Source organism: Salvia hispanica, chromosome 6, assembly GCF_023119035.1.
Source record: "Salvia hispanica cultivar TCC Black 2014 chromosome 6, UniMelb_Shisp_WGS_1.0, whole genome shotgun sequence".
Taxonomy (NCBI): domain Eukaryota; kingdom Viridiplantae; phylum Streptophyta; class Magnoliopsida; order Lamiales; family Lamiaceae; genus Salvia; species Salvia hispanica.
In genome coordinates, this window is record NC_062970.1 from 44,082,611 (window position 1) to 44,108,653 (window position 26,043).

General features: G+C 37.6%; 6 protein-coding genes across 7 annotated transcripts in view; 1 reads left to right on the top strand and 5 right to left on the bottom strand.

The window, feature by feature from the left end:
* The window catches only part of LOC125196451 (tobamovirus multiplication protein 1-like), a 9,245-nt gene extending 7,320 nt beyond the window's left edge, over nucleotides 1-1,925 (bottom strand). For both annotated transcript variants that reach the window (XM_048094973.1, XM_048094970.1), the window contains exon 1: nucleotides 1,543-1,925. In XM_048094973.1, the coding sequence (XP_047950930.1) occupies nucleotides 1,543-1,650 (108 nt within the window). In that variant the 5' untranslated portion in view covers nucleotides 1,651-1,925. The remainder of the gene's footprint in view (nucleotides 1-1,542) is intronic.
* A 1,263-nt stretch (nucleotides 1,926-3,188) lies between these two features.
* LOC125195446 (agamous-like MADS-box protein AGL61) lies at nucleotides 3,189-3,719 on the top strand. The gene has a single exon (XM_048093594.1). It carries the CDS (start codon nucleotides 3,189-3,191, stop codon nucleotides 3,717-3,719), a length of 531 nt encoding a protein of 176 aa, XP_047949551.1.
* Nucleotides 3,720-9,924: 6,205 nt separating this feature from the next.
* Nucleotides 9,925-12,903, bottom strand: LOC125193409 (cation/H(+) antiporter 15-like). The gene is made up of 3 exons (XM_048091192.1): nucleotides 12,537-12,903; nucleotides 11,440-12,417; nucleotides 9,925-11,330 (listed from the first exon to the last, which is right to left on the bottom strand). Exons 1-3 carry the CDS (start codon nucleotides 12,759-12,761, stop codon nucleotides 10,050-10,052), a joined length of 2,484 nt encoding a protein of 827 aa, XP_047947149.1. The 5' UTR covers nucleotides 12,762-12,903; the 3' UTR covers nucleotides 9,925-10,049.
* Nucleotides 12,904-13,717: 814 nt separating this feature from the next.
* On the bottom strand, nucleotides 13,718-15,788 carry LOC125192700 (high mobility group B protein 14-like). Its single transcript, XM_048090329.1, has 7 exons — nucleotides 15,624-15,788; nucleotides 15,419-15,550; nucleotides 14,817-14,874; nucleotides 14,680-14,724; nucleotides 14,183-14,263; nucleotides 13,990-14,067; nucleotides 13,718-13,812 (listed from the first exon to the last, which is right to left on the bottom strand). The coding sequence occupies exons 1-6, from the start codon at nucleotides 15,677-15,679 to the stop codon at nucleotides 14,005-14,007; spliced, it is 435 nt and encodes a 144-aa protein (XP_047946286.1). The 5' UTR covers nucleotides 15,680-15,788; the 3' UTR covers nucleotides 13,718-13,812; nucleotides 13,990-14,004.
* A 3,992-nt stretch (nucleotides 15,789-19,780) lies between these two features.
* Nucleotides 19,781-20,299, bottom strand: LOC125195447 (agamous-like MADS-box protein AGL61). The gene has a single exon (XM_048093595.1). It carries the CDS (start codon nucleotides 20,297-20,299, stop codon nucleotides 19,781-19,783), a length of 519 nt encoding a protein of 172 aa, XP_047949552.1.
* A 992-nt stretch (nucleotides 20,300-21,291) lies between these two features.
* On the bottom strand, nucleotides 21,292-25,178 carry LOC125191917 (3-oxoacyl-[acyl-carrier-protein] synthase I, chloroplastic-like). The gene is made up of 7 exons (XM_048089351.1): nucleotides 24,572-25,178; nucleotides 23,447-23,878; nucleotides 22,521-22,694; nucleotides 22,072-22,185; nucleotides 21,876-21,977; nucleotides 21,703-21,769; nucleotides 21,292-21,589 (listed from the first exon to the last, which is right to left on the bottom strand). The coding sequence occupies exons 1-7, from the start codon at nucleotides 25,034-25,036 to the stop codon at nucleotides 21,522-21,524; spliced, it is 1,422 nt and encodes a 473-aa protein (XP_047945308.1). The 5' UTR covers nucleotides 25,037-25,178; the 3' UTR covers nucleotides 21,292-21,521.
* Nucleotides 25,179-26,043: the final 865 nt, after the last annotated feature.

The window sequence follows — 26,043 nt, forward strand, 5'->3', positions numbered from 1 at the left end:
ACGCTATTTTTGCAGTTATCACACCCTAAATGCACCGCTAAAAGGCAGCACTCGTTTTATAACCTGGGACGGTTATTGACAGCTATGTAAATATTCTTCAAGCCAGTTTTGGCATGTATCACGCAATAAACACGCTGCTAGACGACAGATTTTACAGATAGAATCCTCACTAATAAAATAACACGTTATAACAATGATTTTACAAATCCAGCCAAAAACAATATATCAGACTTCAGTATTTGAATGTTTCACATAGAAATTCCAAACATGGTATGAACATCAAAATCATGAATTAGGTAACAGCATAAATGATTAAACATATTGGATGGAAAATCTGTGGTTATTTCAAATTAAAAAGTTAGCAACTCAATTCAGACCCCATCAAGTTCAGAGGATAAGCTGATTAGGAAGCATAGCGTTTGTTTGTGAAAATATATGAAGCATTTAAAATTATGCTAATTTCCACTTGTAATAGGTCTAGATCACACTGGATTTTTTTGCAATGGTTGCAAAATATAGCTAGACAAATATTCCTATGAAAATATTGTAACGGTTCAAAATATCCCATAAAACCACTCTATTTGGTCATCATTCAATCAGATCCAGAGCAGTGATTTTGAATTGTGTGAACCATCACAAACTATCATCCTCAAAAGGTGCAACAAAAAGGCAAGACCGAAACAGGTGACACTGATGACAAGTTTAGTGGTGATGCTGACACTCGAAAATGGCGTGATTGCATTGCAAATCTGTTTCCTTGGTACTAATGCTTTACGAGCAACTAACTCACGAGGAAATCCTGAAGGTCATTTGAAAGCTATCTAAATATTCGTCACGCTATTTTTGCAGTTATCACGCCCTAAATGCACCGCTAAAAGGCAGCACTCATTTTATAACCTGGGACGGTTATTGACAGCTATGTAAATATTCTTCAAGCCAGTTTTAGCATGTATCACGCCATAAACACGCCGCTAGACGACAGAATTTACAGATAGAATCCTCACAAATAAAATAAGACGTTATAACAATGATTTTACAAATCCAGCCAAAATCAATATATCAGACTTCAGTATTTCCACAGAGAAATTCCAAAGATGGTATGAACATCAAAATCATGAATTAGGTAACAGAATTAATGATTAAACATATTGGATAGAAAATCTGTGGTTGTTTCAAATTAAAAAGTTAGCAACTCATTCCTACAAAATGGCATATCAACTCATTAATGAGTTGCCAAACATATGGAAATGCTGACACAGACAGTTCCTGCTAAGGCAGCCTAGGGCATCGGTCTTCTCTATGCTTCAGGCATTCAATGTTCAGTCAGAATCAAATTGATAATAATGATTGATCGTTTTCCCCAATTGTCATTCATCACATCCACCTCAACCAGTGATAAACGAAAAAAAAATCCGCTAGAAACTAGCATAAAATCAAAACAGCAAAAACTCCAATTTCAATCAGAGAATCAGAGAATATCACTCACTCGACCAATTCACGATACTAAACATAAAGTAAAAAAAAAAAAAAGAGTTGAATTACCTTATAAAGAGCTACAAATCCAATGACGGCATCAACAAAAGCCAATCCCACATTCACTCCCTCCACCGCCTCGGAGTAGCACCTCCTCCCCGCTCTCAATTCCAGCATTGCATACAAATTCAAAACTCACTTTCTCTCTGAGTGATTGATTGAGTGGAGTAATTAATTGGTAATTCACGTTGATAACTAAGCAAGGAGAGGAAGAATGGTGGAATTTAGTATCAGAAAGGATATCTGGCTTGGAATTTTGAATGGTATATTGGAATATCGGTTGTGTATAGATCTACTAGCGAGGCTGTGGGGATTCCCTTTACCCCCACCACCCTTTCTCTTATACTACTATCACACAATCTTCCCCTTCTCTCTAGATCAGCTCCCTCTCTCCCTCCCTCTCTCTCTCTCTCTCTATATATATATATGTATTTATCGAGAGAATTGATTTTGACTGGGAAAAGGAGAAGTGGATTTGTTATGTATAGCAATTAAATTAACTAAACTAAATAAAAATTAATAATAATAATAATAATAATAATATTATTATTAATATATGATATTCGAACTTTATCATTCTCTTTTCCTATGCTATATTTGTTATTTACAGATAGTTATACTTATAATGAAATAAGTATTGAAGTATTATTTTTTTACAAATTTGTAAAATCATTTAGGAGCATGTAATTAAATGGTGCCACCAAAAAGAGTAAATAGCATAAAATCTTACTGTCAAACAATCTTCCACCCCTCTCTCTATATATATTTAATTAAACACGTGTGTATTTTTCATAATTAAAGACATACTTATCATTTTTATTTTTGTTATAATTATTATAAATTATTAGTATTATAAAATTGTTAGAAAACCATGATTCTTGTATTTGTTCTCGATTATACGAATTTTTTTTGGTGAAATTTGATATGAAATGAGAGCCAAAATACATATGTCGACGTTATACGGATGAATTAAACCTGCGCATAAGAATAACATTATCATTTGATTAAAAAATATGAACAACATCACGTCGACAATCAATTTTATTTATCATGGAAATAATTGAGAACAAATACAAATTCAGAATTTTTTAAACTACATAGTTGTGGGACATACCAAAATTTGACCAAATGGTATAGTTTTTGTTACAAATTTTTGTAATAATAATAAAAAATTGTTTACTAATTTATTGCTTATATTTATAGAATCGTTATAATAGTGTGATTCATAGTGATATAGAAGCAGTAAAAGAATTCAATTATTGGGAAATGATTCACGTCATATGAATTATGAATATCCACATCGATATTCTATTTTACTGAAATATACTGTACAACACTAGTACTACTATTAAAAATGCTATTTAGTAATAATTAAACAAATAGTATTACAAATAGGCGGAGAAGTAAATTAAATAATCTAGTTTAGTTTTTTTGCAGTATGGCTAGGTTTTCCGGTTGGTAATCGCAAAGAAGGAAAGTAAGAGAAGGAAAGTAAGAGTAAAAGAGTAAGAGAGTAAGAGAGTGAGAAGGAAAGTTTCATTAATTACAGCAAACGGCTATAAATATTGGATTGTTAATCCAACAATTCACACGTCTAATTTCTCTTCATTCGATCTAACTATTTTCTACTCTTCACTCTTGTTTCTGATCTACCAATGGAAAATCCTCAGAAAAAAACGCTTGGTCGAAGGAAGATTGCGATGAAGAAAATCGAGAAGAAATCCAGTCTTCAAGTTGCCTTTTCCAAGCGCCGCGGCGGCCTTTTCCGCAAAGCCACCGAGCTCTCCATCCTATGCGGCGTCGAGATCGCTATTCTGGTGAAATCTCCGGCCGGCAAACTCTACTCGTTCGGCCATCCCTCCGTCGATGCTCTCATCAACCGCGTGGCCCCCTCTCCGGCTGCGAAGAGGAGATTGCCTTACGGCAACGATGGTGGTCTGCAACTCCACCAATTGGAGCAATTGCTCAACTCCTTGGACAAAAAGGTTGAACAAAATCCGAACGATTGCGGCCTTCCATTGTCAATTCATGATGAACAACCTTCTTCTTCTTCTTCAAATCTGATGGCAGCAGATGAGTTTGTGATGGATGCAGCACTTCAACAACTCATCGCAGCAGATCATGACATTGTGATCGATACAGATAGCTTTTGGGATGTTGAAGAAGCTCTTGCCTTCTTCAATTGATTACATCAGAATTGTCGATCACCCTAATTATGTGAATACATTCATCTCCAAAATTAGGGCTTTTATGCTATCTTCATATCACTATCATGTACTGTCACATTTTACGTTGATAATAGATTAATTCTCAATTCAATCGTGTTGTTATTATGCTTTAATTTGATTCTTCCACACTCGTACAAATTGTTGAATAAACGATTGGTGGTTCTTGATCAAAATTTCGTAAATCTCCCAAACTACCAAATTTTCACTACTACACGCACAAAATTGCATAACTCTCCTAAACTACCAAAATTTTACTACAAAGTGTTTTGGATAATTCATTATTTTGTGTAAGAATCAAGTCAAAATAAAATTGAGTCAATAGATTTGGTCATGTTCATATAATTAAGGCAAGTTTCAAGATGTTTGTATTAAGGCAATATGATCGCAGCAGATAAATTTTATGATTATGAAGAAACGTCTTCACCACTTATCAGAATTATCACATTTTGGGAGCCTAACTATGCAAATAAATTCATCTCGAAAAATTAGGGGGTTTTTTCACATCTGAATTAGGGTTTTTTATGTTCATGTAAATAAGGCAAGCATCGAGATGTTTGTATTAAGGCAAGTGTGTTTAAATTAAAGAACGTTGAGGGAAAATCTTTACAAAATCTACAACTTTCCAAACTTAAATAAGGTAAGCGTGTTTTAGATTTTTGATTATGTCATCAAGATTGGAAGCATTTAATGAATTTTGGTGCAACTTTTACACTATGGTATATATACGTTGAGAAAACTTTACTATTTATGCATGCAAAAAACTAGTTATAAAGGCTAATGTACCCTTAAAGCTTTAGATTATATCTTATTGGGCCGAGGATGAATTATAACCAATCAAAAACTAAAATTCAAAATCCGGCCCAACTAAAAAGGATATTGATAATCAACTGAAAACTCATTGCTGATCCTAAAAGAACACTGGAAACATTTGTTTTTAACAATATTTATTTACTATATATTCCATTTCAAATTAATTCGTATGCCGTAGAGGGAGCCCATTTATATCATAAGCCGTATTTTTGTTCTTCTCGATTGATTTTGATAAGAAATAAATTGTAAATTTTGAAATTTTTTTAAAGATAGGAAATTTGCAGAATAATTCACAAAATATACCAAAAATGCAGTGATATTATATGAATAATTCACAAACCGTATAAAATGTCTGAATGAATTGTCTATTTTTCAATTTTTTTATAGGATGTGTACAATATGTATACAGCAAATAAAGACAGTACTCGTCCAACTAATATTGTACTATAAAATTATTTTCGCGCTTTTTTATATAAAGCTCTTGCTATGTGATTTTTACAGTCATTTGTGTGTGAATTAGTATAATGATAACTTGATTGATGGATATATGAAATACTAAATTTATAATTAAAAAATAATAATAGTTGAGTTGTCATATCTATTTCGGGCTGTTTTACTAAGAAACAATTCCTTTTTTTTTTTTTTTCAAAAAAACAACATATTTTCTCCTTTTTACTTTATTTCCTATTCATTTATCTATGTTATTTTTTTCCTATTTTATTTTCGTTTTTCTCAATTCATTTAAAATATTTTTTTTAGATCTCGTATTCGAAAAAAAATGTCCCTATTATATAGGGATGGAGAAAGTATAAAAATAGGACTTAAACTGGAACGATAGACCAAACATTAAAGATTGGCGACAGAAGAAAAATGGAAGTTAGCAGAGGTTGATTTGTTAGATATAAAAATGTGCCTCGTGGGCAATGGCTGGCCTGCATGATTTTGAGCATATTTCAATTAAATGCCGCATAAAGTGTGACAACAAAGCAATATACATATGCAGTTTGTTAGGCAAAATGACAATAAGGCCTAATTACATTTAATATGATTAGCTATTGCAGCCACACATAAGAACAACCAATAAAACAATAGTTTATTAGTACTTTATTTCATACCACGCGCAATTTTATAGTACAAAATTTTATCATGCATTTTGGTTGGTAAAAGTATATACACTTTCAATATATAAACTACATAAATAACTTAAAAAATATTATGATAGGTTTACATGCTTTACATTAACTGAGAATTGAAGTTTAAACAAAACCAGAGCTAGAAAAAATCTAATACTAATAACTCTAAAAATCAAAAGACATACATATACTAACATCGACTCCTGGGATTATTTTTTATATATATTTCTTTTATTTATCTCTCTTTATTATGAATAGACGTGAAAGATCTCTTACTGCAAGAGTACTCTTATTTTGATTTTCTATATATGGTCTACAAAAAAATTGAACGAACCAAAATTATACCCTTCGAATTAAATACTAGTAGTTGGGCAAGAAAAATAGAATATCAAATTTTATATATTAAAAGTATATCTGATTAATTCATATATATGGCCAGCAAGAAAATAGAAAAATACAACGAAGAAAGAAAATTGGAATATCGGTTCAAAAGCAAAGAAAAATATTCGTTATATCTTTTCCATCATTTATTTGTCACTTTTGACGCCTTTGTCTTTTAATACCACAAAGCTTCAATCTCAATTGAATATTTCAAAAGTGCTTTTCTTTCACGACAGAAACGAGATTCTTTACAAATTTTAACATACATTTCATGATTTAAAGAGGAAAAAATTGTAATTGTTATTTCTATAATGGGACTATACTATATTTATAAATATATACTATATAAAAGTTAAATTGTACGTAATATTTACGTAGTTAAGTCGACTTATAGTGTAAAATATTTATTCAACTTAAACCTATTGACCATTGACATGAGCAAAACATAATGATACTAGAATTGCATACATGCTCCTATGTTTATTTATTATGTCTATGCTTTTTTCTTAAAGACAATTATGAAAATACAATACTTATCAATTGAATAAAACTAGTAGTACTTCTTTTTCTGTTTAATTAGTTGTTTTGTGGTAAGTAAAGTATCCATGTCCCATTCCCTAAATATATCTTATACGACCTTGAGAATCCAAATTTGTATTGCAAAGAAATCTATTTATTTGCATTAAAAAGAAAAAGGCAATTTCACTTAATTTAAAAATGTTCACAAAATCCTTCTTTTCCAATCCAATATGTCGGAGTTTTAATCACTCAATTACTAGAATCCTCTTTAAGAAGAGCTCATTAAGAATGGAAGTAGTGTAAAGGAGCTTGCTCATAGTAGAATCAACAATTGCATGACATTTTCCCTATTCACCCCACTAAAATGGAGAACCATTAGGTTATGTTGCAAGAGGGGGCGGGACCGGCGACTCACTACGAAGGAAATGAGGGCGAGCTAGTGATGTCCGATTGTTGGATTGTCTAATTTGGCATACCGAAAATAAAGAAAAATGTCAGTATTGAAATCGTCATACCGAAATCTTTTTGGTAAGGTAGAGTTACGGTTTTTCTCCTACCAAATTTTCGATAAGTTATAAGGTATGATGGTTTCAGTAAGATTTACTTACTCATCCCTACATGTGTTGGCCTAGCGGTAGAGTGGTTGATGTCAAACCAAAGATCACACGTTCGAGTTCATCGTTACAATTTCTTTAAAATTTATATTTATTTATTCTTTATTTGCCAAAAAAAAAAATAATTACTATTTACAGAGAAAATCATTATTGATCAAATTTTAATAAGTTACAAATAAAGCAATACAAGAAGAGTGGAAGTATCGAAAACAGGCTGTTCATAGTAGAACCAAGTATTGCACGACATCCATCCCATTCAACCCCACGAAAACGCGGAACCGTTAAATACAAGGCCTACTCGCAGGGGCCCACATAAACACTACGTGAAATTCCCAAAACACCCCTGATGACGTCCGTTATTCTACTTTCTCCCCTCTATTAATTCCCGTTTTTCTCGTAATACTAAAAAAACAAAAAACCCAAAACTCATTGTCGTAACCAACCGCCGTTTCACGATCTCAATCAGATCAGCGGAGGATTCGATTCATGGAGAAATCTTCGAGTTTCTCGCTGTTCTTCAAGAGGCTGAACAAGAAGGGGAACAGCAGCCGGAGCGAGAGCGGGAGAAGCACCTCCTCCGGCAGCAGCGGCGGTGGCAGTTCGTGGCGGTGGAAGTTGAGGGGCTCCGCCGCATTGCGGTGGAAGAAGAGGTTCAATCTGCACCTCTGGTTCATAGATGACGTCCTTTTCAAATTCGTCTCCGCCTTCGAGGCCGTGTGTTTGGTCTCCGCGCTCTGCTTCTTCTTCCTCTGCTGCGGATGCCATTTCTGATTTTGATTTTTTTTCTTCTCCCCTTCTCGAATTGAATCGCACAAGCACGTGGTTCTGGAGTGATAACTGACTGAAGGATTTGATCTGATGTTTCATTATTATGGCTGCTGTTTTCTTTTTCATTTTTTTCCAGTTTGATCTTTTTCCTGGATCATACTTATGTGTAAAGGCTAACATCAGCTGTATTAATTTTACTGATATATTCTTTATGATTTCTGCTGTAATTCAATATCGGTTGTGAAACTTCTGAATGATTTAATCTGCGTTCTATTTCACTTTGAATTAGTTGATTGATTTTTCATAAATATCAAGCACTTGTTCGATAAATTATTTGATTTGAAGATCTTTGATAAAATTCTTTATGATTTCCAGTTTGATTAGGAGATTATTTTGGAGTAATGGGAAAGTTATTCTTATTCAGATATTTAATTTGAGTAAAAAACAATCTTTTCCTAAATTAATGTAGAATTCTAAATATGTATAGTAATATATTCATTCCATTGAAAATAATTAATATTTCTAAAATACTTCAAAATTCCATTTAATTATATACTACATGTTTGACACGGTTTATCATTTCGATCGTCCCTGAAAGTTTGACACAGTTTACCATTTCGTTTCGTTCCTGAAAGTTTGACACACTTCACTTTTACAATTTTTAGTAGTAGACCTCATATTCCACTAACTCATTCCTACTCACATTTTATTATAAAACTAATACTTCAGAAGTAGGACCCACATCCCACCAATTTTTTCAACTCACTTTCCATTACATTTCTTAAAATTCTTATCGGGGCAAAGTGTGTCAATATTTGGGAGACGGAGGTAGTATAATATTAGTAGTATTTTTTAAGCTAATATTACTAATATTTAGAATTTCGATTTTAATCTGGAGGGCCATAAAATTTGAATTATTAATTACAAATATTGCATCACTACAGAAATCATAGTATTCTCTAAATTAAGATAAAATTTGTGTCTATATTGTGCTCCCTTAATTAATGGAGAATTTTTTTGGGTTAAACATTCCGTTATAATCATTCAACAATAGGTCAAGATTCCAAAAGTTGGAGAAAAGATATACTACTAGAAGAAAAAGAAGACAATAAAATAAAGTTTGAAGTGGCTAAAGAATTCAAAAATAAACTAAAAATTACAGCAAATATATTCTGTTTAATGCTTAACCGTTGTGGCTGCAATTTGGCAATCAACGGTCGAAAGCTACCTAATGCTCACGACAAACGACAGTTGTAATCTTGTGTTAATTCAATATTTATTGACTAATTTTAATGCCTTACCACCCAAGGCAAAGAAAGATCCTTAATAATTATATGCATTAGTTACTGTTAAAACGAAGACCATAGACTCCCAACGGTTATTAATTAATAGCAGTAGGGGGTGTTTGGTTTGCAAGATTATATCCCGGATTAAATTAATAGTGTGTTTGGTTCATGAGATTAAGTCCTTCAACTATGGATAATCATAGGATAATTAGTCTTAGCTAATCCTCTATGACTAAAATAATCCCACAACTCAATCCTAGATTATATCTTGGTATTATTTTATCTTGTCAACCAAACACCACCGTAGTATAATAAGTGTTGTTTAGCGGTTATGACTCATTATCGTATAATTATTATCTATCTAATATTAAGTTGTATTAAGATTATTTTAATTGGATGAGTAACTAATTAACTCTCTAAGATTAGACCGTGAGATTGTTTTAGTTGAATGACAGATTCTAACTCATTATCATAAAATTATCCATGATTAAAATGTGACATTCTTAACTTTGTCATTTCCATTTCAAAGCCCTATTATTGCTCTAAGGTCCTAACACAAACATTAAATGAATAGTTATAACTTTTTCGGCCGTTGTCTTCAATTTTCTTTTTAACTTTAGATTATGAAATACTACCATATAGAAAACTGAAATGAAAACAAAAAGTGAAAGTTTCTCTCATTATGAAAAACTGTAACAAGAACAACATCAATTGCCACAATCAAACTCATTCAACAAGCCTAATACAACTCACAACTAGATTGCATCAATCCGTCCATCAATTTTCATGATCCCACTTCCTGAAACTCCCAAAAGACTCAAACTTCTCGCTCTCCACCGGCGCCGTTTCCCTCACCATCTCCTCTCCGGCATAGTTCACCGACGTGGCCGACCTGTACGACCCCTCCCTCGACCTCCCGGACTCGTTGTACTGCTGCACGATCATCACCGAGAACGACGACTCGAACTCCGACGTCACCAAAAGGTCCCCTATCGGCCCCAGCTCGGGACAGTCACACCAGTCCGCAAGCCCCGTCGTCAGCGCCGACTGCATCCCTCTTCCCCTTCCGACGATGTACAGGTCGTGGTAGTGCTCGTCCATCGACTTGATCGCCTTGATCGTCTCCTCCTCGTCGTCGAGAACCAGGTCGAAGCACCGGATGTTGGCGCTGTTCGCCGTCGCGTTTCTGAACTTGTTGTAGTAGTCGTCGTCGAGGAGCTTCTCGCGCTCCGTGTCGATCTCGAGGCTCACGTGGCCGGCCGCCTCGTGATTTGCGCTGGCAGCCTCCGAGCTCGGGATGAACCTCACCACGGTGAGCTTGCTGTCCGTCTCGTCGGCCATACGCCACGCGTACGCGAGGGCCTCGCGGTCGTCTGGCCCTCCGAAAAACAGGGCCGCGACGTTTTGCGCGTGGTCCTGCGTCTCCGCGGCCCCTCGGTCGACCAGGATGCCGACCGAGCAGGGCGCGTTATCGAGGATGCCCTCGTTGATGCTGCGGAGGGACGGGTTGATGTCCTCCATCTCGCCGTCCGCGTTCCGCTGCTTGTGGAACGGGATGACGAGAAAGGACGCGCGGCGCTCCCGCGCGACCGTGCACACGTCGTCGTCCATGGTCGTGTAGGGGCAGCGCGCGGTGATGACCTGCGTCGCGACCCCCTCGGACCGCAGCTCGTAGTTGTCGAAGGCCGTGATGATCTGGTCGGCCTGGAGCTCGACCGTGCTGGAGTTGCGCAGCCCGGCCTTGCGCGAGCTGTGCACGACCATCATGGTCGAGGCGCGGCCCACGAGCTCCACGAGCTGCAGGGCGAACACGCTCATCGGGGACTGGGCACGCGCGTTGGACGTGCGGAGGAGGTGGATGATGCTCGGGACGTTGCGCGTGGTGTGGATGCACGCCACCACTCGGAGCTCCTCGTCCGATTTGGCCTTCTGCACCGTGCGCCTCTTGTACGCCACCACGTTCTGCACCGGCTTGAACCAGACAGCCGCCGGCGTTGCGATCATCGTCATCACAAGAACCGCCACGATCATCACCGAGTATGTCTGCGTGCTCAATGCCTATCAAGAACACAAAAACAACCATTGCCACTTTACATTAGCACAAACACAAACACAAACACACACACAAACACAAACAAAAACAAAAACAAAAACAGAGGCACACTACCCCTTGTATCTGGCCGGATTCAAGAATGATCAAGGCCATCACGCTCTTGGTATTGCACATGAACCCGACGGCCATCGCCTCATCGACCGGGATATCAGAGAAGGCCGAGACCGCGAGAGCGCTCAGCACCTTGACACCGCAGGCCAAGAGTATAACCAGCAAAACAACAGCCCAAGAAGTCTCATTCGACATCGAATCCACATTCGTCCTCAGCCCACAAACCACAAAGTAAACCGGCATCAGAATCCCCATCACGAAATCCTCCAACTTATCCACGATCGTCACCTCGAGCACCTCATTAGGTATGATGAGTCCGAACACAAACGCCCCGATCATCGGGTGCGTGCCACACGCGTCCGTGATGACCCCACTAAGGGCCATCCCGGACACAATGGAACATATATAGAACTCACTATACCCCTGCCCCTCGGGGGCCCTCCGGATGATCCAGCTAAGGCCGGGGCGGACAAAGTAGACGCAGCCGAGGACAAACGCCACAGTGCTGATCACGGACCACTGCATGTTTGACTGGGAGCTCGTGACAGCGAATCCGAGGGCAAGTAAGCCCCATGAGCACGTCTCGTTGATGAGGGCCGAAGACAGGGCGGTCTTCCCGCTCTCGACGTGGAGCATCTGCTGCTTGTCGAGGATCTTGGTGAGGACGGAGAAGCCGGTGACGGTGAGGGCAGCGCCCCAGAAGAGGCAGCCAGCTCTCTCCGGCTTATCGATTTGGAAAATGAAGTATAACCCTGAGCCAACAAAGAAAGGGATGATGATGCCAGAGAGAGCTACCTTCATAGCCTTTGGACTAGTTCGCATAATTCCTCTAACATCCATTTTCAATCCGATTAAGAAAGCGTAGTAAGTGATGGATAAATGCGCCATCGGCTCCAATATTCTGAACGAATAATTTGGGAATGCGAGCTTTCTGTATGCCGCAATTCGCCCAAATACGCTTGGCCCTAACAGTATACCACCCTGAAAATCGAACAAAATACCAAATCAAAACAAAATTGAACATCGATTCAACACAATGCAAACCCTAAATCAACGAATTGATCAAAATTGAAGGGAATCGGAGGGGGAAAAGGAGTTACGAGGACTTCAGCGATGAAGGGGGGTTGGTTGAAGGGTTTAAGAGCGAAGACGAGGAGGTGGATGACGCCCATGGAGAAGGTGAGCTGGATGAGGAAGAGAGAAATGAGGGGGGTCAATGGATCGGGGCCTTCCCAGAGGCCATTGAACCGGTAAATGGTTTCGGCGTAGCACAGAATGGTTTGATTGAGCTTGGCAATGTCCATCATTCCTGGAATTGCCGCCATTTCTGTGCTGCTACCACCTCATGCGCCGCGGCGGCCTCCTCTTCTTCCTCCTCCGCGTTGTGGAATTGTTGTTGAAGCGGAATGAGATTGATTGTGGGACGATGAGAGAGAGAGGGAAGGGAAATAAGGAGGGAAACTGGTTTTTTTCATGGTCCTCCGTTTTCCGTGGGAATGGAAAGCCGTTTACTTTATTAGGATATTAATATTAATATTATTATTATTATTCAAACTACTCAGTGATATTATTATTATTAATTTAAAAATATATAATATCATCGCTAAATTCAAATCTGATAACAGCATGCATGCATGCACTGAACGTACTTTCTTTTGTAAATCCACTTTGTATTTCTCCATATTTATTTAAAAAATGATAATTGACCGGAAATTCTTAAACTTTCTTAAACTTTCTTCAAATTCTGATTTTTGCGTATCAACATTAAAATCAAGATTGATTCATTCTCATTTTCAACCAATCAATATATCAGCATTGATATGACTTGATGACTTACTTACTTGACACTATCATGCATCAATGAAAACAGCGTGACACTGAAGGCAACCACAACATTCTATTATTTGTTGTACTTCATTCCATTTTGTTCCTCATTTTTTCATTTCTTCATTCCATCTCATTCTTTCTTAGTATAAACTGCCCTTTACAAAAATATCGGACAAAACCTACTACTCACAAGTTTTAAATCTCTAGTGCTTCAGATACAAAGAACTTACGAAGCACAACTAAATTGGTAAGACATTTTCTCTTAAATTAGTGTACAACGCGTTGAAGATCATAGCATCAAAAGAACAAGATCAAAATGTCAAGATTTCTATCTGATTGATAGAACTGCAGTGAACCTGAGAAAAAGAACAATTTATACCAGATTTCTTGATTTCACTAAATAAGGTATGGATCTACACAACAATATACAAGAGAGTGTATGGGAAAGTGTGGGTATAGATGCTTAAGACGCAGTTCAAACTAAAAATGTACATAATGGCAACTCCCACCACTTGAATCATGCAATAGACAGCAAGGTTTAGAACATGTCTGCAATCACAATCATGTGAGCTTGTACATTTAGGGTAAGAAGACCATTTAAATTTAATCAAATACTCAAGACTGTGATATCCCTAAAACTAATCGAGTTTTCTGCACAAAAGATTATACAGATACGGATACAAGAAACAGAGTCGAGAAAGTGGCATCTACAGTTGAGCATTGTACCCTAGTGTAGCAGTTTCATCCATCAAAATCCGAGTCGGCATCAAGGTCCGACTCGTCTTCATCAAAATCCCCACTCTCCTGCAAATTGTTTATCATGTTAAAGAAATGTCTACCTATCATTACCTTTTCTTTTCTCCCTCTGTTATGGAGCAATACAGAAGGTGGAAATGTTTATATTTTACTACAGTTTTACCTTTCTTTTAGTGAATTTTACCATAGCCCTATCAAACTCTGCTCGTTTTTCAGTGGCGATATCATAGTACTTCACCTTTTCCTACAGATCAGAAACCATAATGCATCAGAAATGGCAACAGTGCTTCGTAACAAGCTGCACTTCAGGTGAATGCTCAAACTTACAACGTAACAAGCACATTTGAATCAAGCAACATTATGAATGCAGTAACTCAGAGCAACCAAGTTACATAGGATGAAGACCATGACAAGACATGAAAGAGAAAACAAATAATGCAGGACCCAAAATCTATTCATCGAGATACTTGCTTCATCTCACGCATCAAAAAGGGATGTACTGCCTCATCTAAATAAAGTGGAAGAAGTACGTAACTTTTCTCCTATTTACTTTCCAATTTGTCTACACAATATAGTTTCAAGAGAGTGTAGATTCTCCCCAAATCATAAAATTAGTCACTAAGCTCTCAGATGAATAGCTGCAAAAGTTAGATCATAAACCTCATATGTCATCGTATTCCACTTCTCCCCACATGCTTTCCCGATCTGCAATAACGCTGTAACCATGACATTTTCACACTAAACCAGAAACATAAACAACAGATGATTAGTCCATATTGGGTCTCTGCAGTACATACATGACACATTGACTTGATATCAGGATTCATCTCTTGATATTCCTTACGAAAATCCTGCCTGGAACATCAAAAATTCATTGCAGAGAGGTGTTCAGGTGCAAAACTGCAATTTCGGTATCTTCTCAAGATTTGGTGAATTCGAAAGAGTATTTTCATACTTAAAGTGTTTCGCTTAAAATCTATGACAAACCACTCAACGATAGCAAGCTCTTCCATATACTAAACAACAGCAGATGCAATATTGGAAAAGTAAAACAAGTTCACAACAAACCTCAGCCAGCAAGAACAACCAACTACAATACATCAAAAGATAACAACCTTTTTTCAGCACACAAAACTTGAACTGAATTCAACTTGGAAGACGAATAAAGGGAATTCAGAATCATTCAATTGCTAGTTAAACAGTGTTGAACATCCAATAAAAGCTGCATTTTGTTCTCTACCTTTTTTCCCCAAAATACATCAATAAGACCTAATTATCACACTCTAAAACACTTCAATTCTTCAAAACAAAGCCACACACACATTGAATCAATATAGTGAAGTAGAAACATACATAATTTTCCATGATTTCTACATAAATTGACAAACGAAATACGTACAGGAAATAGAAGAAAGCCGGTGGAGGTTTCTTAGGTTTCATGGCGTCAATTTTCGATATAATTTTTCGCGCCGTCTTCTTCCTTCCAGCCTTCTTCTTGGTCTCACCATGATTCAATAGCACGCCAATTTTCCTTTGGAAGAAAAGAAAAAGGCTCTGTCAGCACATTTTGGGCGGAAAATTGATGAAACTAAAACTTGTTTTACCCGTTAGTTTTGGTAGAAGTGGAAGCTGATGAAGTTGTCGTTTTAATTTTAGTCATCTCGGCGGCGGCGGCGATTGATCGTGGCGGAGGGCTCTGCGGCGACCGATCGGTGAGTGGAAAATGCGCACGAGCGGAATTTGGGGAAATCAATGATAGGATAAGAAAATGAGAATATACTTTTATTACTATAAAATTTTCAATGCAATTTTTTGGCAGTTGTATTATTTTATTAATCAAATTTTCAAATATTTTTCAAAAAAGAAAAATTGTACTCCTACAGTCCTACGTCATGTTATTAGACTCAATAATTACTAGGATGAAAGTTTGATGTATGTTTAGAAAATGATATTGAATTATGAAATTAAAGAAAATGGAACAAAAAATATTAGTACTAAGAGCATCCCCATCTGTGCTCTTAGCTAAGAGCATGGAAGTGGGCCCGGACCCACTTTTACTGCTTGTCCTTAGCTAAGAGCACAACACCCACATTCGTGCTCTTAGCTAAGGATGTTCTCAAGGGTCCCACCATTCTATTATTATAAAAACATTTCCACAATATTAAAATGCATTAAAATATCCGAAATACTATTACAAATTACAAAATAATTAAAAATTACATAATTAAAATCCTAAAAATTAAAAATTATACAAATAAAATCCTAAAAATTAAAAATTACACTACTCGTTGCCGAATTTCGCCCAAATGTGATTGATTAGATCTTTTTGTAGCTCAGTGTGGGCTCTTGTATCGCGCATTGTGTGTCTTCTTTCCATCCTCTCGTTCACCGTCGTATGCACACCTCGGCGTGGGGGAGACCTCGCGGTTGAGCTTCCGGCTTCATCCTCGTCGTAAAAGTTACCCGCCATCGGTCCTTCGTCAGCTATAATCATGTTGTGCAAGATAATGCACGTGTACATGATGTCGGCGATATTCTTAACGTACCAAAGCCGAGAAAGGGACTTCACAATGTTGAATCGGCCTTGAAGGACACCAAAAGCTCTTTCGACGTCTTTCCGAGCAGACTCTTGACGCTGCGCAAAAAGAATCCGTCTCGGCTCTTGTGGATTGCTGAACGACTTCACGAAAGTCGACCACCTTGGGTAGATACCATCGGCGAGATAGTAACCCATGTGGTATGCATTTCCGTTGACGGTGAAGTCGATCGCCGGTGCTACACCATTCAAAACATCATCGAAGAGTGGTGAAGAATATAACACGTTCAAGTCGTTGTTGGATCCGGCAACACCGAAATATGCGTGCCAAATCCATAGGCGGTAGTCGGCGACCGCTTCAAGGATAAGCGTTGGGCCGCCACCTTTGTGCCCGCTTAAGTGTTGCCCCCTCCAAGCAGTCGGGCAATTCTTCCACTTCCAATGCATGCAGTCAATGTTGCCTAGCATACCGGGAAAACCGTGGACTGTTTCGTGAAGACGAAGCAACCGTTGACAATCGTCGGTGGTGGGTGCCCGAAGGAATTCCTCGCCGAAAGCAGAACGAACGCCGTCGCAAAAACTCTTGAGGCATAGGATTCCAGTTGACTCACCGACATGCAAATACTCGTCGAAGAGGTCAGCCGTTTGCCCAATAGCAAGTTGTCGGATGGCACAAGTACACTTTTGCAACGCCGTGAGACTTTGTCGACCGGTTGCGTCTGCACCTTCTTGAAAATATTCAACGCGGGTGGACAATGTGTTGACAATACGCATAAACAACCGTTTTGACATGCGAAAACGGCGCCGAAAGTAATCTTGTGGATACCGCGTGGTCGGAAAAATAGTCGGCAAAGAGCCTTTCATGGGCTCCCTCTCGATCACGAGGGATGTAGCGACGTTTTGCTCTAGTTGGTTGAGGAGGAGGGGCGTTGGCGGCGACATAGGCTTCATAGGCGGCACGATATTGTTCATAATATTCTTGTTCTTCGCGCTCCGCTTCCGCAATGAGATTGGTGAAATCCATTTTTGAATTTTTTAGAGAGAGTTTGGGTGAGAGAGGAAGATGTAGATGATTAGTATGAAAAAGTATGAATGAGAGATAATTTGATGTGAAAAGTGGATGATGAATGTGTGTATTTATAGATGATTTTGGGATTAAAAAAAATCAAAAAAATCCAAAAAAAAACGTCTATAAACGGCTCTATTTTTTTGGGAATCCAAAAATATATATTTTTTTTTTTTGGTATTATTTTGAATTATTTATGAATTTTAAAAAAAAAATTAAAATTTGAATTTGCCAACGACTATGCCGTTGGCCAATAAAAACACGCCACGTATGGCTGCTCAGCGGCACGGACGTGCTCTTAGCTAAGAGCAGCGCCGTGCCGCTGGCACGGACGGACAACTCTCATCGGCGGACGGACTAGCTCGTGCTCAGCGGCACGGACGGACGGACAAGATCTTCAAACCGCTGCGGATGCTCTAAGTACTACTCCTCCGTAAACACTAATTAAAATTAAATTTTAATATTTCAAAGTTTTTTATTAAAATTGATAAAATCACTAAAACTGCATGAATAATTTGGCAAACGTGTCATCAATTAATTTAAGACACTTCTCTCTTTTGAGTCATACTCCCTCCATCCCTGATAATTCGTCTCACTTTGATCGGGCATGGTTTTAAGAAATGTAATGAAAAGTGAGTTGAAAAAGTTAATGGAACGTGTGTCCTATTTTTGTATATTAGTTTTATAATATGATGTGAGTAAGAATGAGTTAGTGGAATATGAGGTCCACTACCAAAAATAGTAAAATGTGAAATGAGACAAATTATGTGGGACGGTTCGAAATAAAAAAATAGGACAAATTATCTGGGACGGAGGGAATAAATATTGCCCATTTTTCAACTATGTATATATGGTTCTTGTTTATATTTTGTAGTATTCAAATTTTTAGTTTCTTTTCTATATACTTTTTCTTCTATTTTTTGCCTTTATCTAAAATAGAGTTTTGGGTGTTTTCTGAACAGTAGTTTCGAGTTGATTATACTCCATATTAGTAGTATTTTTTTTGGTTGGACTGGAATTTCGAATTTCAGCTCTAGATTACAATTAATTAAAGCATGTAACTTCTATTCAGTTCACCTTCGGCCCAATAAAAATTTGATTGAGCTTGTTTAGTGAAATTCGTTGCATGGAGTATAAATTAATTGACCTTGAAATCATGTTATTCAATTTTCTCTGTGAAATAAATCAATAATACAAATGTCAATAAGCTTCAAACTATGTTATATTAGTACTATACTCCTATATATAAAAGTTCATTTTCCTTAAAACTTCGTAAGATGTAAGAATATCATTCATATAACTATCAATTAAATCTTTACACTAAGTAATACTCATATTATGATGCATCCAAACTATAAAAAAAGGCATTTCCGATATAGAAGTTATAACTAAATTCGAGTATATATTTTAACTTAATTATAATATCATGTTTTTAGGGCACATTTGCCTTTATAGCTAGGTTTTTGCATGCATAAATAGTGAAGTTTTCTCTATGTATACCATACGATAAAAGTTAACGTTACTCTAAAATAAATAAAAAAAATCATTAAATGCTTCCAATCTTGATGACATAATCAAAAATCTAAAACACTACCACCACGCTTGTTCATAACTGATTTAGTTTAATTGGAAATTTGTTGATTATGTACAGATCTTTCCGGAACTTTCCTTAATACAAACACACTTGCCTCAGTACAAACATCTTGTAACTTTCCTTAATTACATGAACTCATAACTCAATTTCACTTTACTTTGACTTGATTCTTACACAAAAAATGAATTACCCAAAACTGTAGTAAAATTTTGGTAGTGTGGGAGATTTATCCAATTTTGATGTGTCCGTAGGAGTGTTGGAGAATCATAAGAACAAAAAACACAACTGAATCGAGAACTAATCTACTATCAACATTAAATCATGTAGATCTATATGTTCACATAAAAACCCTAATTTTGATCGAGAACCTCCAATTTTGTATTCAACAATTTGTACGAGTGTGGAAGTATCAAAGGCATAAAAACAACACAATTGAATTGAGAATTAATCTGATATCAACGTAAAATGTGACAGTACATGATAGTGATATGAAGATAGCATAAAAGCCCTAATTTTGGAGATGAATGTATTCACATAATTAGGGTGATCGACAATTCTGATGTAATCAATTGAAGAAGGCAAGAGCTTCTTCAACATCCCAAAAGCTATCTGTTTCGATCACAATGTCATGATCTGCTGCGATGAGTTGTTGAAGTGCTGCATCCATCACAAACTCATCTGCTGCCATCAGATTTGAGGAAGAAGAAGAAGGTTGTTCATCATGAATTGACAATGGAAGGCCGCAATTGTTGGGATTTTGTTCAACCTTTTTGTCCAAGGAGTTGAGCAATTGCTCCAATTGGTGGAGTTGCAGACGATCGTCGTTGCCGTAAGGCAATCTCCTCTTCGCCGCCGGAGAGTTGATGAGAGCCTCGACGGAGGGATGGCCGAAGGAGTAGAGTTTGCCGGCGGGAGACTTGACCAGAATTGCGATCTCGACGCCGCATAGGATGGAGAGCTCGGTGGCTTTGCGGAAAAGGCCGCCGCGGCGCTTGGTAAACGCAACTTGAAGACTGCTTTTCTTCTCGATTTTCTTCATCGCAATCTTCCTTCGACCAAGCGTTTTTTTCTGAGGATTTTCCATTGCTAGATCAGAAACAAGAATGAAGAGTAGAAATTAGACGTGTGAATTGCTGGGTTAACAATTCTATATTTATAGCCGTTTGCTGTAATTAATCAAACTTTCCTTCTTACTCTCTTACTTTCCTTCTTACTCTCTTACTCTCCTTGCGATTACCAAACCGGAAAACCTTCCCATACTGCAAAAAAACTAAACTAGTAGCTTAATTTAGTTCTCCTAATATTTGTAATAATATTTGTCTAGTTAATTACTCCCTAAATACTAAATAGCATGTTTAATAAGTACTAGTGTTGACAAGTACTACTACTGTATATTTCAGTAAAATAGAATATCGATGTGAATAATCATATGAAGTGATTTCCGTAATCATTTTTCCAATAATCGAATTCTTTTACTGCTTCTATCTCACTCTGAATCACACTATTATAACGATTCTATAAATATAAGTAATATTTTACTCCGTCCGTCCACAAACAATAGATCTATTGTTGTTCGGCACGGGTTTTAATATAGAATTAGTAAAGTAAGAGAGATGAAGAGAAAAAGTAGGTAAAGTAAGGGAGATAAGGAGAAAAAGTGAGTAAAGTATGAGAGAGAAGAAAAAGTGGGAAAAGTACGAGAGATAAACTTTCCATTTTTAGAGAGTGATCTATTTTTTGTGGACATCCCAAAATGGCAAAAGTGATCTATTTTTTTTGGACGGAGGGAGTATTATTTAGTAAACAAACGTTTTATTATTATTATAAAAATTTGTAACAAAAACTATGTAATTTGTTTGGATTTTAGTATGTCCTACAATTTTAAAAATTAGTTTAAAAAATTAAGAATTTTGGATTTGTATTTTCAACCAATATAGTCCAAAAAATTGAGATTAAGTTTGTAGTAAAATGAGTAGTGTTTTTTTTTCTGGAACAAGAATATAGTTTCAGATATTTTTGAAAATATAAAAAAAAAAACTTGTCAAAGATAAATAAATAAAAAACTGAATTCCCAAGTAAGGAAAATTGATGAATGGTGATAATTCAAACGTTGTGCAGTGTAAGTTGATTTGAATTACCCGGCAGTATCTACATTCATGAAACTGATAAATTACAATAGTCCTCAAACTAAAAGCTAAACTCACAGCAAAGAATGCAAAAATCCCTCGTTTGGATTTTCCCAGAGTGCGAAATCAGACGAGAGAGCGCCTCTGATCAGCCGTGTATATGGTAGATTTCTAACATGATCAGGGCTTGAATGCAGAAAATGCTACAACGGAGTTGTGCCCGCCAAATCCAAATGAATTTGAAATCGCTGCATATGATAACAATCACAAACAAATTAAGAAACCCGTAATGTATGTCTCCACACGAGAGAGATCACCGGATGATGTAGGTAGGGGAAATTGGAGTTGGGAAGCATCTTACCAACATTGACTTCGTGTTGCTTCTTCTTGTTTGCAACAGTGTCGAACTCAACAGAAGGCTCTGGATTCTACGTGAGTAATTATAGACGGTAGTTAATGTTGTGTATAAAGCTAAAAGAGGGTGGCTGAATCTGAAAGAGCTCCATTTTAAATGCATTAGCACTGTGGACTTACAAATTGATTTATTGAAGGGTGAAGCCAGCCTGTTGTGATGGCTTTCACGGTTGCTATGGCTTCCAAACCACCGGCAGCACCTAGGCAGTGCCCTATCATCGACTGGAATAAAATGAAAAAATGAGAACTCTACCATCTGTCACGTACTCAAGCAAAGATTACGAGCATAGCACAAATACAGAGCTTCGGGGCTTACCTTGGTTGCATTAATTTTTATATCTCTAGTGTCCTTGAATACCTTCTTGATAGCATTTATCTCGGCTAAATCACCAACAAGAGTGGAAGTTGCATGGGCGTTTATATAGTTAACCTGAAAGAGTTTAAGGACTTGAATCTGTTACTACTGCAAAAGCATTCAAGGCAATAACATTTTAGATGGGTCCAGACATGGATTGATATTCAGTTACATTTTATTTCCAGTGGCATCTCATAGCCTCTACAATTTTTGCCAGAATATCAGAGGGGCACAATAAGAGTTTCTGTAGGAACAGTGAAAAATGAAACAAAGTAGAACTTAGACTAGGAAATTCCTTGAACTGTTAATTTGCACTTGGAGCATTTTTGTTTAATTTCCTTACGTATAGTTGGTGGATGCAGGAAAAACAAACAGAACAAAAAAATGAATTGTTTGGGAAGAAATCGCACCTCCTCAGGGGAAACACCTGCATCTTCAAGGGCACTCAAGATGCATGAAGATACACCAAGCCCATCAGCCCTGGGATCAGTCATGTGATAAGCATCACAAGTTACAGCACCGCCCAAATACTCTGCAATTATTGGCGCACCTCGCTTCATTGCATGTTCCAGACTTTCCATAACCTGTTGAGGAATTTGACAAAAGTAAAGGTCAGGCAATTGATTCAGAGATAATGTATTCTGCTCAGCATCAACCTTTTACCCACATATATATAGTCAGCATCTAGCACAAACTTTTAAAGGAAGATCAAGATAATCCATTGATAGTAGTAAATTCATATACAATGACAGAATTCATCCAATATTCAAAAGTAATGGCAAGGAGGGAAAGAAACTGAAGAAAGAAAAGATCTAAAGGGTCTTAACTGCCTTTGTTTTCTTTTCCAATATAATTCACTATTCATGTTTCAACTAAACCGTCTCCCTTATCCTTATATAGGCTTGATACTTGTGCTCCATCATGCACACCTGTATAAGTATTATATGTACAATGGATGTGTGGGCCAACCAACTGTAGCTCTCATATGATTCATAACCCCTAAATACCACGAGTCAATATTATACACAGACAACTATTTTAGATCATTGGTTCTATTCCAACTCTACTTAATAGCCTGTAAATCCAATATGAATGCGCACATAGTACATACATAAATATGGATATGCAGTACATTCTACACAATGAGGAGAGAAACCCATTCCGATGTTTCAACACACTGCCCACATGCAGTTGGCATAACAAGTCATGGATATGTTCCAAGGAACACATCTCAGCATCTGAATTAATGTTCTCCCACAAAATGTCAACTACTTCTCCGCACAGTAAACAAATGATCACAACTCATTCACACACACAGAGAGTGGAACTAACTTACCAAGACTCCAGCACCTTCACCCATCACAAAGCCATCTCGATCTTGGTCCCATGGCCTAGAAGCAGTTTTCGGGTCATCATTTCTTTGAGATAGAGCTCTGCATGCAACAAAACCTCCCAGTCCAATTGGAATAATGGCAGCTTCAGTCCCACCTACTACCATCAAATCTGCTTCACCTCTACGAATGTGATTCGCAGCCGCATAAAAGCAATAATTTGAAGTAGCACAAGCCGTTGAAATCGAATAGTTTGGGCCCATCAAGCCAAGATCAATTGCTAGCAATGCAGATCCCATGTTCGTTATGGCATAAGGTATGAAAAATGGAGTAATCTTCCTGTGACCCTTCTCAATTAGAGCCTGAACACCATCAGAAAATACACTAAGACCTCCCATTCCTGTCCCAACCAGAACACCCGCTCGAATCTTGTCAATCTGCAGTTGGAACAAAACAGACTTCAGATAACTGTGACTTTAATGAGAAGAGAACACTAACAACTTTCACATGGGCAGAAGAATTTAAAAGGTCTAAAAAACAATCAGTCAAGTTTATTCTTAAGGCTAAACATCAAATCTCAGGCTTCCATATCAAATTCTGATAAAAATAAATCAAGTCATCCAATCATTCAATGTTGCTAAGCAATTCGAACAGAATCACCGATGTAAAAAAAGCAAACTGAAGCTTAATATTTTAAGTTCCGGCATTTATTCATCCAGTTCAACCAATCAAACTACTCATAAACAAATCAACAGTAACTCAGAAACATAAATAAGCACAATCCAACAAGAAAACACCTAATTAAAGAACACTGGGAACTTTCACATGAGAAGAAGAATTACAAAAAGGCCTAAAAAATAATCAGCCAAATTCTAATTAAAATTAATCAATTCATGCATTCATTCAATGGTGCTAAGCAATTCGATCAGAATCATCGATGTAAAAAAGCAAACAGAAGCTTAATTTTTTAAGTTCCGGCATTTATTCATCCAGTTCAACCAATCAACTACTCATAAAAAATCAACAGTAACTCAAAACATAACTAAGCAAAATCCAAACCAGAAAACACCTAATCAAAACCACAATTCTCCAAAATTTTAACTGAATCGAGCACCGGAATCACCAGTTACCTTGTCAAGCTTTTCGCCGCCGAGATCCGCGCTCTCGAGCGCCTTCTTCCCCGCAACAATGCAGTACCTCAAGCAATCGTCCAATCTCCGATCGTTTTTGCCATCGATGTATCCCTCCGCCTGGAAGCCCCTAATCTGCCCGCCGAATCGCGTGGGGAATTTGGAGGCATCGAAGCGGTCTATGAGAGTGATGCCGCTCTCACCGGCCAGCAGCTTTTCGTAGTAGGCGTCCACATCGTTCCCGAACACGGAGACGAGCCCCATTCCCGTGATCACCACGCGCTTCTTCGGGTCCGTCTCGCGCTTGGGCGCCGCGGCCGTCGATGCGGAGACTGTGAGAGGGCGCCTCTTCTTAGCTGTGGCTCTGGCATTGTAGCTGGGTAGAGCGGCGGAGTGCTGCCGCGAGCGGCGGAGGGTTTCGAGCGGGGAGGGGTGGAGGAAGGCGGTGGATTGGAGGGCTTGCATGGCGGCGGAGGCGGAGGCGGAGTTTGCGATGAAATGAAATCAATTTGGTGATGAAATGCAGCAATGGAGTGAGGAGAAGCAGTTGGATTTGTTAGCTCTGATGGTGACTGCTCTTCAATTTTTTTCCTTTCTTAGCCAACAAAAATTAGGCCAAACTTTGTGTGCAATAAATACACCCTATCATGAGTTGCAATATCATGAAAACAAATTAGTAGATCGGACCTAATGAATAAGGTCGTTGCAGAATCGAAAGACAAAGGCTACGCGTTCGTCGTTGCTATCTATGGATAACATGCGAAACATATAAGTGAATCCAATCATTGGAGAAAGTTGTCGCGCCGGGACAATGAAAACAACTCAAATATTCGAATTTAATAGAGTTTTGTGACTTTTGTGGAAAGACTTTGGGATCGGCCGAAAAGACCCATCGAGAAACGACAAATTCGCAACTGAGTAGGTAAAAACTATGTATATCATGTTTAAATATGAGAAAATTTATTGAGTTGTGTACCTAAGGTGCTATTTTTTCCGAAGTCCATAAGAATATTTAAGTGTATGGAAATTACTACGAAAAACACGACTAAACCTTGTAAGTGTAGTAGATGAAAGTATCTTTTCACAAGACAAAGTAGTATAACACTTTTGGCTAGTGCTTTTGGACTGAAGTATTATAGTCTCTAGAAATAAAACGACTTCCTCATAACATTCAGAGTCGTCCCAAATCCGCTAGACATCAATAAACTTGACAGTATTCAAAAAATCGAGCAAACAATGCTTCTAAAAATACGTACTTAGTACTTGAGGTCACTGGTTCAAACCCCGTCACCCGCTGGGAGTCTTTCAGCCTTAAGCCGCAAGTCCGGTCAAGCAAGATTAGTCGAATTCCGCCAAAAGGCGGGTTCCGTACACCTGTGGTTAAACCCAAAAAAAAAATTGCTGAGAAGGTGTGTACGTACTCAAAATAATTGTGTAAAATAAAATTTAATATATAATCCAAATCTATTATT